The sequence below is a fragment of the Hippocampus comes genome, unplaced genomic scaffold (genome assembly GCF_001891065.2).
Source record: "Hippocampus comes isolate QL1 unplaced genomic scaffold, H_comes_QL1_v1.1 scaffold4, whole genome shotgun sequence".
Classification (NCBI taxonomy): Eukaryota; Metazoa; Chordata; class Actinopteri; order Syngnathiformes; family Syngnathidae; genus Hippocampus; species Hippocampus comes.
In genome coordinates, this window is record NW_017805380.1 from 202447 (window position 1) to 216310 (window position 13864).

The following is a 13864-nucleotide window of genomic DNA, read 5'->3' on the forward strand; positions in this document are numbered from 1 at the left end:
TGTGTGTGTGTGTGTGTGTGTGTGTGTGTGTGTGTGTGTGTGTGTGTGTGAGTGCATGTGTGAGTGAACACAGCAGGAGAGGAATGTAGTCATAGCTGTAAAGTGGGTGTGAAAACAGCCATGTTCACTGACCTCCAGGACGACCTCTCCACCCCTCCTCCCCTTGCTTGTTGATAGTGTCCGTGTGTGTGTGTGTGTGTGTGTGTGTGTGTGTGTGTGTGTGTGTGTGTGCGCGCGCGCGCGTGTTTGCACGCCCACTGCCAAAAATGCATGAAGAAAACGTGGGGAGAACCAAGAGAGTTGATTGAAGTCCGTGCACTGCGTGCGCTCATGTGTATGCGTGTGTCCGAGTGTGTGTTATTGTTGGACGCAGCAAGAGAATACCCCCAGATTTTACACAGACCTGAAAGGAGAGGTCAAGGGGATTATCTTAAAATATTAGCCCACCTCTGGCCCCATCCATTCTCCCTGTCCAGCTTTGAAGACGGCCGGCACCTGTTGTGCGAACACACACAGTAAGTGTGGAACTTCTTTCTTCTTCACGCTAGGATAAAAATATAAAGAAGTCCTGATTCCCCAAATCTCTTAAAGCGGGGTATACACATATAGATTTTTATCATTTTAACCATTTTTTTAAAATAGGGGAAGACCACACATGATGAGGCGAAAAATATCACCATGACTTCTGAGTGCTTTTATCGTTTGTGGTGTACTTGAGACGTCATCACAAAATGCCACCACCATGTCATTACCTCCAGCAACATTTGCAACCCCCTCCACTCACTCACAGGGCATTCAGAGTGCCGGAAAATAGAAAGATGAAAGCATAGTCGTGGTAGTGGTGGTACTTTGTAATAGTAGTAGTCGCAGCAGCAGAAGAAGAAATACTATAGCTGAACCTTGGGTAACTGTTAGCTTATCTGTAAAGTACTTATCTGGTAAATTCCTTGTCTGCAAAGGTTGATTTGAGTCAACCCGGACTAGAGAGTAGAAAATGTTTCACCTTAAATCCAAAAGGCTTCTTCAGCACTACATTTTTAGGTGTTTCCTTATGTATGCCTCTGGTGGGTGTGTTATTTGCGGGTGGTCACAAAGGGGTTTTGTTGTTTGCCGGGTGTGGTTGGTAAATGACTGCCCTGCGCACCAACCGGTTATTCACTCGCCTGGTGGCAAAACAGCTTGTTACGGCCAATCTTTTCATGAAATCGGATAATCTTTGGGGGGGAGGGATGTCAGGACCTTGTAATATAGGCAGGTGATAGGTGAAGCCTCAAACTCTTTCTCTGTTTTACAGAAGACCTACTTGCACACCTCTTTCAAACTAGCTGTCCTCCATATTCTGAATTTGGACATCTTTGTCCTCAGGCACACAGGCCTTAATAATTTAGAACTGAACAGGCCTCTGGGATTGAAGGTGAAACACCTTCAACAAAGGAGAAAAGTCCAGTTTGTTTGATTCAACCTTTTTTGAGCAGATCAGGGAGAAAAAAAAATCCTTCTTAATTTATCCCACACCACAAAAAGATAATCGCTCAGGATGATCCCTTAGTTATATGGGACAACTGAGCCTTGGCCAAATTTTGATCAGAAGGTAGAAAAATCCCAAAATTTGGCCCGATTGTCATTGTGTATACATGGCTTTATACGGTCTATAGCAATTTTCCACCACAGGAACGTATCCCAGATGGAGGGCATTTTGGAGGACTATTGTGTGTTTGGGCTGTGGGAACTATAGTCAAAATATCATCTGGGATATTTTTCCAGGTCCAAAACTAGACCCACGTTCATCTAGGGTTCCCGATTGGTATCTTTTAGTTCCAAGATTTACGTGTATCAAAAACTAAAACTTATCGGTACTACAGGTGGAAATATGCCAGTGGACCTTGTTTGGAACCCATAGCTACAAAACAATAAGCAATAAATAAATAAATAAACTACATTCCTCCATTTGGGGGAAAATACATTTTACATGTAGACTTCCTGCACATGAAGTAAATCCACAAATCCATACAGTATGATTTTCATGTGACTGGTATTCCTTGTTTGGGATTGAGGGCTGTAGCTCGTTTCCTAAAGTTTCAGAAATTCCGCAAGGGAGTGCTGGTCTTGATTTAAGTCGATGACAGATGCAGACTCAAACTTGGATTTGGTCCCGGCTGAGTCAGCGATCCCAGCTGGTCGCCACTGCGGGGCGTCTCAGTGCTGGAGCGGTGCCTGGTCCCCCTAACCTTCGCCAACCACGCATACAAACACACACGTTCACATTGCCGAATTACAGTCACATTATTTACAGTATGACTATTTATTGTTATTTTAACGAGCAGTGATGGAGAACATTAAATGCTTTAGTACTGCCATTAAAATAATCAAGATTAATTACATGTGACCTATTCATAGTTTGTGCTTTTGCATTTTTTGCATGAATTTAAATTGGGAGTGCATGGCAAGCGAAATCCTAGATGAGACGGAATACATTCACAGTCACAACGGATCCAATATAAAGACCTGGATCAAAAATTCTGCAGTTTTGATTTACATGGTCAGGCAGATGTTAATTTAATGCCATATAACGCTAAAAAGTGAAGAGCAGAGAAGTAGCTACTCATTTTCGGAGAAATACTTTACAAGTAATTTTCATGTTGGACTACATTTATATTGGTGGTGTTGAAAAATAAAATGAATTATCTTCAATGGAGAAAATGTTATCCCAAGCATAAAAAAACACATTTATTCAGCAATACTGTGATACTGTATTTTTGCCAAAGATGATCATTCTGTCAGAATCTGATATGAATGATGAATGGGAATCATTGCACTCGATCACTGTTTCCTGACCTTTATTGAGCCAAGACACTCAACATTATACATAAAAAAAACAAATAAATAAATCACACAAAAGCAGCAAACAAAAAAAAAAATCTGACAGAATGATGATCTCGTCTCAATTTAGTCCCACACTGTCTTACTCAGTGTGAAATCTATAATTCTGTCAAATTTGGCACAAAACTGATAAACTTGGAATGAGCTGTGGTTTATTCTGAATGGCAACAGGTGGGTATGCAGGTTTATTGTACCTTCTGCCACCTACTGCAAGGACATTTAATTGTTCTGCCTGTCATTATATGTGGCTGGCAGATGAACAATATATATTTGTAATGAATAAATCATAATTTTCTGAAAAATGTAACGAAAGTGGATACTTTCCCACGGTGACCTTAATGATCTGTCTTTGCACACAAGAGTGCCCAGGTACCCTGGTTACGAATCACTGCACTAAATCTGCCCAAAATAACACTGTTAGATAATCACAATTGAATGAAATCCAATTCAATAGCAGTTTTTTGAAACACTCACCTTTGGTTGATTTATTGTATGATAGATTTTTTAAATTCTTATTGTATTTAATTCTCAAATGATTTTATTGATATTTCTATATTTAGGATTAGAAGCATCTCTTAGTGCAATCTCAATTTAAATAACGTTGGACTGTACCTCCGTGTAATTGAATTTACAGTGGGATTTGAGGAGGCGGCGTGGGGAGAAGAGGGGAAGGGTGGGGAGGTGGGGTGGAATTAATGGGCGGGGCCAAGGACCGAGAGCCAATGGCAGCGCAGTAAAGCAAAGCCACTCGCTCAGTCGGCGTCTTGAGCTGCTGGACTGAGCGCGCACTCTCCCGAGGCTCACGGACACACACACATCCGAATCTCGACACCCACACGCCCGGATACAGGCACGAAGAAGAGCCACGCAAGTCGCGCGCGTGGGACTCGCCGCATTTGGTTTGGTTTTCGTAAAATGGCTCATTTATGAAGAGGACGCGGCGGGATGCGCACCTAAACAAGTGTCTCCCCTTTGACTAAAGCTCATCAAGCCGGACACCGAGACAGACCAGAGGAGGTACCGCGGTCTCCCCCTCCCTTCGCTTACTTGTCATTTGGATTGATTGATCTGGTCTCCAAGCCTCCCCTCCCTTACCTTACGCGAAGTGACAAAAGTTGTGTGGACTACCTGGATTTCTGACGTGGCCATCTCTCTCCCGCGATCATTTTTTTTTGGTGTGTGTGTGTGACTGAGTTGTCCCCAAGCACCCTAGGGTGCGCTCCTCGTCATTCACCTTGTTGTCGCACCCCCCTAAAGATCCAACACGAGAAAGGGCGGAGGGGGGGACATATATCCCCAGCTCCGAGGGACACGCGCCGTATTGGACCGGTCCGAACCGAGCGCCCGTGAATGAGACCCCCTCACCTGCCGCCACACCAACGACGAGGAATACGTGGCCAACTTTTGCCGTAGTGATGCTGCAAGTGGAAATGATCCTCGCCGTCTGCCTGGTGCTGTGGATGTGTGTTTTTAGCCAGGAGCCCAGTTCCAAAGTGGTGGCAGACCGCTACGCCGTCTTCTGGAACCGGACTAACGCCAAGTAAGTCACCTCGCCGTCTTCCCAGGGCGGGCCCCGCTCCGGCTTGCAGACCGGTGGGGCAAGCAGGGCGGCTTCGGGCGTGTATCTCTCCGCAGTGTGGCCACCGCAGGTTGTGGCGTGGACAATCCGAATATGCAAAATCTTGGCAATTTTTCGTTCAAACCATGCGAGCAAATTCTGAGCAAAAGGAGCTGCGACAGATAGATACAGGGCGTCTCTGTCTCTGTCCTGATCCCATTAACACGACACTACGTCGAACTTATCCGAACAGTATCGGGGGGGGGAAAGTCTCGTTGTACCCGCTGGCTCACTTTAATTTGAGACAAAACTGAGCAGGATCTCTGCAAAGTAAAATCAAATCTTATTATAGCAGAAACGCAATATAATTAGATTGTAATTTCTGCCGTAATGCGCTGTATGAAATAATGAGTAAGTGATTTTCTACTCCATTGTTTTTTTTATTGCAGTTGTTGATTTCCCCATATCAATTTAATTATCAAAAAAAAAAAAAGAAATCATATTCAGCACCTTTCTCACTATTGTCCTTGAAATGCAATTTACACAAACGCGGAGAACCCTTTTAGAGAAAGAAAAGCTAAACAGTTTTGATGTTTTTGCTGAGCTTTTTTTTTTTTTTTTTGCGTACTTTAAGCTACGAAACTGCATAAAGGTTCCCGGTGCAAAACCTCAAACCTGATTCTTCCAATACTAACATGAAACTGCAAACTTGTATCACTTTTGACATAACTTTTGGTGTGTAAACCTTTCCACACCAAACTACATTCAGCATTTGGCCTTCTTTTGACACTCCGGTGAGGAATTAATGCACGCCCGAAATTTAACAATGGCTCAAAACTAAAGAAAAGTTTTTCTTAATTCTAAAAACAGCAGCCAGATTTTTCTCAAGCCTGAATGTGTAAGACTCACATCCGATCCATGGCACGGAGTGAGGCGCAAGTTAAGAATTTAGAAGTTTGAGAGACCTTGCCTGCTTTTCTATTGAGCCAGCCATGTTGCACTTCTTAGTCAGGCGTTTCCCTTTCTGGGGTCCGACTGAGCAGCTTTGTCTCAGGCTTGTTAATTCGAAACACTTCCAGTAGATTTGTTTTCACCCAACTGGGTGAATGGAAATGAATATTTGTTGAGTAAGAAAAATAAAATAAAAAACCCTATTCGTTAAAATTCACATTTTGGGCCATTTCTCAAAAGTTTTCCTGGATTTGCATTTGAAGCTTGTAAAGACGAGGGTCATTTGTTGGAGCAGTTTAGTGGTCGCGTTTACGAAGTCCAACGGCGTGTGTAGATCTTGTCGTTGATATCCTTGCGCTTGACGACGGGTTGCGGTCGCTGAGTCGACCTGCCGTTATTGACTTTATTTTCCTCTCGCCGTAATTTTGACCTGGATTCCTGCCGTTGATGGACATCCATTCACTGGACTGTATTTTGTTTTCTCCCTTTTTCTTCAGCGAGAAAGTTTTGACTCGACTGGACGCTCTGTTAACTTGATTTTTTCCAGATGTGCGGACAGGTTTTCCCACTTTCAGCTCATAGTACCAAATTGAAGTAAAAGTCGCTAACATCGAGAGGAGGGGAATATGAGAAGTTTGGACCGAGCTGGGTTCATGTTTGGCTTCGTTCTGATGCGTACAGTGTGAAGTAAAGCTGAGCTTTGAGCCTTGTTGGTCCTCTAAAGTCAGAATTTTGCCTCGAGGAAGGAAACAGTTTTTTTTTTTAAAATTTTTTTTTGTGTTTATTTTTAAGATCTTGTAAAGTTGCTAATACCGATCGGGGATCGGTTCACATGCAGGTTCGCTTCATTTGTTTGACTCTCGTCCCTCCAGGTCATGTTAACTGCCCTAAACCAAACTTGTCCTGTTGATGAGGCCAATTGACAAACATCTAACTCATCCTTTTGTGCCCTAATTGGTGAAAGCTGCTCCCGTTTTTTGTTCTTGAGGCCATTCCGATCAATTTCGGTGTCAGCTCTGCACACGGAAAAGTGATCCCGTCTCTCTGGGAGTCCAGTGCGCTCCATTGTAATGAAGCAAGGCGTCCTAAATGATGCAGCAGGTGACTTGAAAAGTGTCAAGCTGGCATCATTTCAGGCTAACTCTTGGAGAAGGAACCGTTTAGCCGCCATTCGTTTTTCCACTCGCCAAAACCGCAGATTCTCCCGGCTGGAAAATGACTAGCTTGAAGGAATTAATCACCCCAAATGTGTTTGGTTTGTCTAAAAATCTCTTTGGTTTCTGATTTATGATGCCCAAGTTGGACGTACCACGTCCTTATATGTCATATTACGCTCCAACTTCATTACCGGGCAGAAAGCCACACAATTTATACATATTTCTGTTTCCAGTGCGATCACAATCACCTCCAAATTAAAGTATTGGTTTAAAATATGTCAGTTCATTAAATAAAACCATGTAAACTAGACTTCTACAACACACAGTCAAGAATACTCTACCCGAACTTGGAACCATTTGTTCAATCCAAATCCAATTTCTTTATAGCTCACATTTAAAAACACGGTTGACCAAAGTGCCCGAAAAATAATTTTCACCACACAGAATATAAAACAAAGTAATATTCCAGAAGATGAAAACAATGAAACACAATAAAAGACTAACTATCAGTATGATGTAAAAACAAAAAAAAACCAACAAAACTTGCAAGACAGAGAACGTAAAAGAGGGGAAGGTGGTTTTGAGAACTGATTTTCAAACTGCTCCAGTGAATGTACATGTAACGTGGGCGGGCAGTTGGTTCAGTAATTTGGGAGCTTTCAGCTTTTAAGAAAAAAGAAAAAAAAAAGGTTACGCAGGTTTGAATTTCTTCAACATACTTTTCCATCAGTGCAAGCGTTTGGCAATCGGAGGCTGAGGGGATTTCCTGGCTGTTTGCTTGGCTTCAATCCATCTTTGTCTACCAATTCCACTCTAAGTCCAAGAACTTGAAGTCAACTTTACAAAACCTCACTTTGTCATTAGAGCCACGTCTCCATCTGTCTTCTGCCTTCATTTTGCGTTCTGGCCAGTCGAGGAGTGTTTGGAGAAGTCTTAATAGGTGTCCTCGCAGGGTTCATTCAGCTCGAAACGTCTTCTAAATAAAGAGACGTTTCTCTTGGGCGGCGTTTGTCCTCTGCCATTCAGCCGGCTGCCTTTGCTTGTGAGTATTTATTCGAATGAGAGGACAGACGAGTGCCCTTTCTTCTGCGACATGTTCGCACTAAGCCTTCCTCCCTTGTCGCCTCTCTATCTCCTTGTCCGGGCGCTTGCTCATGTATGAATACGCTTAGATATTTCGGGAGTCCCTCTGCATGCGATGGCAGACTCTCAAGAGGTCGGGATGACTCGGGGAGGTCACAGGACGGGAGCGCAGAAAGTTTGAAGGTGTTATTTATGACAGCCGGTGCCGTTTTGACCGTGCGGATGACTCAAAGTGATTTTTGAGTTTCAATCTGTACATTATTGTTCGCTCCTTACACTAACCAAACGGAGGGAAACTGTTGTTGCTGCAAGAATTGTTTTACTTAGAACACAGGTTTTATTTTGAGCATCTCCGTAATGTTGTCAGTGCCATATTTCAACTCATTGAGTGCGGGGAAGATGGATCAAGCACAAGGTGGCGGTAATGTGCGAGCTGCAAGAATTGTTTTACTTAGAACACAGGTTTTATTTTGAGCGTGTCCGTAATGTTGTCAGTGCCATATTTCAACTCATTTAGTGCGGGGAAAGATGGATCAAGCACAAGGTGGCGGTAATGTGCGAGAATCGTGACTCTCCTCTGAGTTTTTTTTCGATTTACAAAAAAAAAAAAAATCTGTCCTAAAATCTGAATTTGGTAAACCATTTAAAATTACAGACCAACAATAGAGAAAATGTGTTTTTTTGTTTTTTTTTTTAGATCGATTGAAAAATCGATTCATTGGCCGTTACGAATTTTGTTGTGTGGAATTGCTTGATGATTGATTATATTTTTCGAAGCAAGTGAGGCAAAACGCAGTGCATTGTATGTTCTACCCACGTTAGTCGTCATTTTATTAACCTTTTTTTGTCACCCAGTATTTATTGTTCATTTTTTGTTGTAATTAAAGATTCGGTTGGAAATAAAAACACTGACGTGTAAAAACACATTCCTCAGCATTCCCTGCCTTCCAATGTGTATGGAAAATGACAAATAATGCTGGTCAACAATTTTTTATGACAGTTTTTCATTAGAAATGCCAATAATGCCAGTAAAACTTTTCTTGATAATTTTTTTTGCGCTCATTCCGAATCGCCCCACATTTTCTCTAGCACTCCATGTTTTCATACTACTAGCACAACTACTATAACGAATGTACCAATAATATAATATATCATATTGTGATATACAGTATGTAGTAATATTTATGAAAAAAGGGTTAGGTTAAGCAACCACTGGAATTTTATTCTGAAATGTCATCTATAAACTTATTGTAACATCCACATTGCGCGAGCTTTTATCGGTCGCACTTGAAAACAAACCATGAAAATATCTTAAAAACCAGATATGTTAGAAGAGATACAAGACACTCTTTTGCAATTAGCCTTAAAAATGCATCTAGGTACACATAAAGCCAATTCTGATTAAAATTTGCTATTGACCAACGGAATCAATTAATTGATTACGTTTCCTGGAGTGTTTTAAAGAAATTAAGCCTATCAAGGCTTTAAAAAAAACAAAAACAAAAAAAAAAAATACAGAATATGTGGAGAATAGCTCCGAACTAGGTTTAGCCAATGTGCATTACAAACTGTGGAAAAGGCGTGTCACTTGTTTGTGTTGAGGATTAAAAAAAAAAAAAAAAATTTTATTAGCTTAGTTTGTACAGACGCATTTTGCATGAACATTCAAAGAAACCAATTAACAAAACATCACCAGCAGCAGCAGCAGCACTTCAAAACAGTTCAATGTGATCATTCAACAATTCAATGTAAATTGTTGAAAAACGGAGTGTGCAAAAATTGGCCGAGCGCCAGGTGGCGACATGACAGAGTGTGAAAAAATATCAAGGACGAAAATGTCTGGAAACTGAATTCGCGCCAGTCATATCCTGTTTTCTTCTCTAGCCCGTGTGAAAGTAGTCATATTCTAGCAGCGTTAATGAATTGAAAAACATACTTTTATTGTCCATTTTAACAATACTGTATATATATGTATGTTTTAAAGAACATTCCTTTTTATTTATTTGTTTGTTTTTTTTTTTTTTTTTTTTGTGTCTCAGCTTGTTTTTTTTGTATTTTGCAAATAGCAGGGCTGGTTTCCCAAACAAATGGACTCCTGTCAACGCTCTCCATTGGGCTTCTTGTTACCTGCCGCACACCGTAACTGCTTGTGTGGCTTCTCGAGGGGCCACATGGAAATTGAACAATAATATGATTTAGTGCAATATTATTATTTGACGGTAATGCTGACATTTTTTTAAAAACGCACGTTGACTCGCTTAGATTGCACGAATGACAAAGGGTTTGACAATATGGTAATATGCTGATCTATCATGTCTTTTTTTACGCTCTTTCGTCTGCTCTTTTTCCTCTGTCGGAGGACTGATTAGTTCTCAGTAATGACCCCCTGCTCTGCAGTCTTTCTTTCGCCTGCGGGACCGGCAGCCACCAGCTCTGACTTGAGCTGCGAGGTCCAAAAGTGGAGGCGACAGAGTGCGATCAGGAGGAGGAGGCAGAAAAACAGAAAACAATGTTTGTGAGTGGGGATGATTTAAATGAGAAAAAGTTTTTTTTTTTTTTTTCTTGGTTTGGTCAAGGTTTAGATGTCACATTGTGTTTTCTCAACAGATCTGTAAATGCACTTTCCATTTAGATTAGATTTTTTTTTTTCTATCAAACAAGAAAATGAGGCCGGCAGGCAGCAGTCAATGTGGAGTCAATGTGCTTGGCAGAGCAGCTGCTCTTTCGGCGTGTGGCGGCGGTGGAGAGCCGAGGACTTTTTGGCCGTGACCCTCGTGGAGCCGCTACACTGCACACTGAAGAAATTTTGTTGGTCAGGCGCGAAACAGGATATGTAACCCTATTCAAGTAAAGGCAGCTTACACTTTTCAACAGAATTTCTCCCTTTTTTTTCGACATAATATCGCTCAGCAGTATTCACATTTTCAGAGGGGCATTTCATTAAGTAAACTACATAATGTCGTTAGCGCAATAGCATCTTTGCCTGAGTCATTTTTAAAGGTTCGGAAAACACAAAAAGAAAAAAAATGCAACCAATTACACAAGAAGAGCCCAGTTGCCTCGATTCAATCTTTGCAGATTTTTTTTTTTTTTTTTTTTGGGGTGGTGATATTATGACAGTGATTTAAAATTACTGAAGGACTTATGCTCTCTAGGCAAACAATATTTACAAGTGCTTCTAATATTTTGGCCTCATTGAAGCTAAATAAAATTAATACCGGTAATCGGATACGAGCCCTTTCTACACCGCCGCAAACTATAACCACAATGACAAACATGTTCAAGTGACCACCGCTCTGACTGTCAAAATCACACGGCTCCATAATTCTCCCCACCGCGTTTTGTGTAAAATGTTAACATTTATTTATACATTCATTTCAATTCCTCAGTGACTGTTGATTTATCTGAATGCGGCAGGTGGATACTGGAAGGAGTATAATTTGACGTTTTGGCCCTGACAAAGCTGTTTTAGTGGCTGCTATGTTTGTAAAGGAAGAATTCTTGTATCTGTCCTCATTAGTTGGCGCAGGTGTATGTAATGTTGTGACTGCTGAGTGACTTTATATTGTATGTTATACGGAACCTGGCTACATGTCTCCATTTTAAGAGCCCCTTTCACCGGAGTGGGATGTCATCTTAAATTGAAAAATATGGACGGCAGTTAATAGCAGGCGGTCTCATTTCACTCTCACGTTCCCTACTCCCTTGACTGGGACCCAGATCTTAATGCCCCGGTTTTTGTTTTCACAGTAATCGCTCCAAGGTCAGATGGAGTGCTGAAATGCTGCTATCAGCGGAACAATCTGTCTTGTATTCAACCCTTTTGTAAAGAACTTGGACGCATTGCTAGGAATTAACTGGCTTATGCAGCAACTTAATGTCCAAAGAGAGATCTTTTACCCCAACAATTTTCTTTGGCTGCGAGTCACTTAGTTAAGTTTCTTGCCTGTCTTGCATTGCCGAGTGGCTTACTCAAAAACATCAATGGCGTGCAAAGCGCCGCGCGGTTACCTTGCCTTTTCTTAAGTGAATTTACCGCTTTGGGTAAAGCCACTTCAAGCGTTGTGTTTTTACTCTGAAGTGGATCTGAACGTGTCTGTCAATATGAGCAACACAGACTTGGCTGGACATGGACGCACGGGAGGCAAAAAAAAAAGTCATGAGTGTAATTTAATCAAACTGCATCCAGATTGTTTTTAATTGACAGGGTTGCTGCCAGTTCTGATAAGAACCAAAACGCTATTCCAGGAATCTTGTAGATGACACGGGGAAAATGGCGCTGCCGTATCCTTGCTGGGGCTTCTCTGCTCTGTAAGATGGTGGCCCACAAGCAGCTGTTCCTGCAGTAACGCTTGGTTGAGCTATCACCGCTGACCAGAGAGCGGTGCTGCTGAGGGAGGCTCGTTGGGACCTCTGCTCTTCTACCCCCCCCCCCCCTCCCCTTCATGTGCACAGTTTTAAATCCATTTGCCGGTTTCAACCAGCGCTTTTTTGCTCTGGATGATTTGACCTTGTTAAATTCATTTACTGTCCGACTTCCTTTGGCTTTACAGGAACCACACCCGCTCATAAAGTCCCAAACGACTTCAGGATTCCAATTGTATTTATTTATTTATTAGTTTCTGTCACCATCCGGCTGGAAAATGTGAGGGGAGCAACTGGGATTGACATTTTTTTTTTTCCCTTAAGGCCAGACTTATTTTCCACAGATAATTCTGGTCATGTTTGGCTGCGCTCGGACCTTTCTGCAGCATTTTCCTTATTTAACACAGGGGGGTTGAGGTGGGGTGGGGGGGTCGTGGGGGAGTAGTGACTGGATGTTTTTCTAGCTGGACCACAGTGTGGAGAATAGATCCCACAAGGGAACACATCTCCAGCTCGTGAATAAAGACCTAATTGATGGGTTTCAGCCGGGTTGTAAATGATTCGTGTGCTTATTCGTCTTGACCGGCTGGGAAACAGTCAGACGGCACGCTTTTATGTGGCGCTTTCAGAAGTGAAACAGACTCTTTGCCGTTTCTCACATTGGCACTATAAAGTTGCCAAAAGATAACATTTTAAAATTGAGCATATTGTCATGGGCACTTTGCTTGCAGGGGAATGAACAACAACAACGACGACGAAAAACAGAAGTGCGGCAACGCAAATCCATATTTGTGAAAATAAGCTGTCAATAAAATGTATGAAATCATACCGAGAGTCATTTGCCAACCACGTCTACGACAGAAATGACAAAAACCCATCTATGCCTCCTCGAATGCCAAATAATCAGGAAATATTTCACTTTCATTGCGCATTCAAATGAGTGATTAGCATATTAATGACCTAATCATTTAACTCAAATTGTCTATTTTTCTAATCCGTAATTAAATCATTTAATTTGTATTAAATTAGGCTCTTTTTTTTGTAATAGCAGTTTTCGAATAATAAAGGTGTATTATTTTTTTTTTTTTGGGTGGAAAAGCTACTAAATTCCTCCTGGCCAATAATAAGCTTGCTGCCTTTGCCTGCTTGAGTAGAGAAAACTACAAGCAGCCAATGTCGCCCCCACTACCTCCATCACCAAAGCTGGGCCGTTCAACTGAAAGGCAGCCATTGTTCTGCTCTCCCTGTCCACTTTACATGGGCTGAAAGTAATGCATGCACTTTAAATAGAGGCAGAAAAAGGGAGCGAAGGCAGAGGAGCGAGGGAGAGCCAAGTGAATGGTGAAGGGAAACCGAGAGCCGGAGTTGTAGTAAGCTTTTGGAGGAGTGAAGAAAAAAAAAATAGACGGCAGGACAAGAGTGAAGTCAACGCCAGACATGAGGGGGAGACGCTTGTAGTAGCTGCGGGTGAGGAGGCCAGCTTGAATGGAGAAGAGACCGGGGGGAGAGAGGTGGCAGCTTCCCCTCATTTGCAACCAGCCGTATCCATCCTCCCTCCGCTTCCATCCTTGTCTGTCCTTGGCAAGATTTAAAGATGCATGTCTCTGGCTGCCTCCCTCGTGGTGACAGAGGTTGGAGGAGTTTGCGGTGGTGGCGGTCCCTCGGGGGAGGAGACTCGACTTCCTTACCCAGTGGAGGTGTCGTCTCTGTGGTTAGTAACCCCGGGGTTATTTTCTGCAGAGACGGGGATTAAGCCCCCTCAGGTTCGGACCCCTAGCTTTGTTTCCTTCACACATCCCTTATGTTTACGGCGAGGGTGGTGGTGGTGGTGGGGGGGGGGGGCGGGGGGGGGGGGTTGGTTGGTTTTTCG

The 13864-nt window shown here is 42.4% G+C and overlaps 1 protein-coding gene across 2 annotated transcripts in view; it reads left to right on the forward strand.

The window, feature by feature from the left end:
• The first annotated feature begins 3618 nt into the window (after positions 1-3618).
• The window catches only part of LOC109517511 (ephrin-A5b), a 91115-nt gene continuing 80869 nt past the window's right edge, over positions 3619-13864 (forward strand). The window contains exon 1 of one of the 2 annotated variants that reach the window (XM_019872710.1): positions 3619-4420. In XM_019872710.1, the coding sequence (XP_019728269.1) occupies positions 4296-4420 (125 nt within the window). In that variant the 5' untranslated portion in view covers positions 3619-4295. The remainder of the gene's footprint in view (positions 4421-13864) is intronic. The other variant, XM_019872709.1, reaches the window with a different exon arrangement.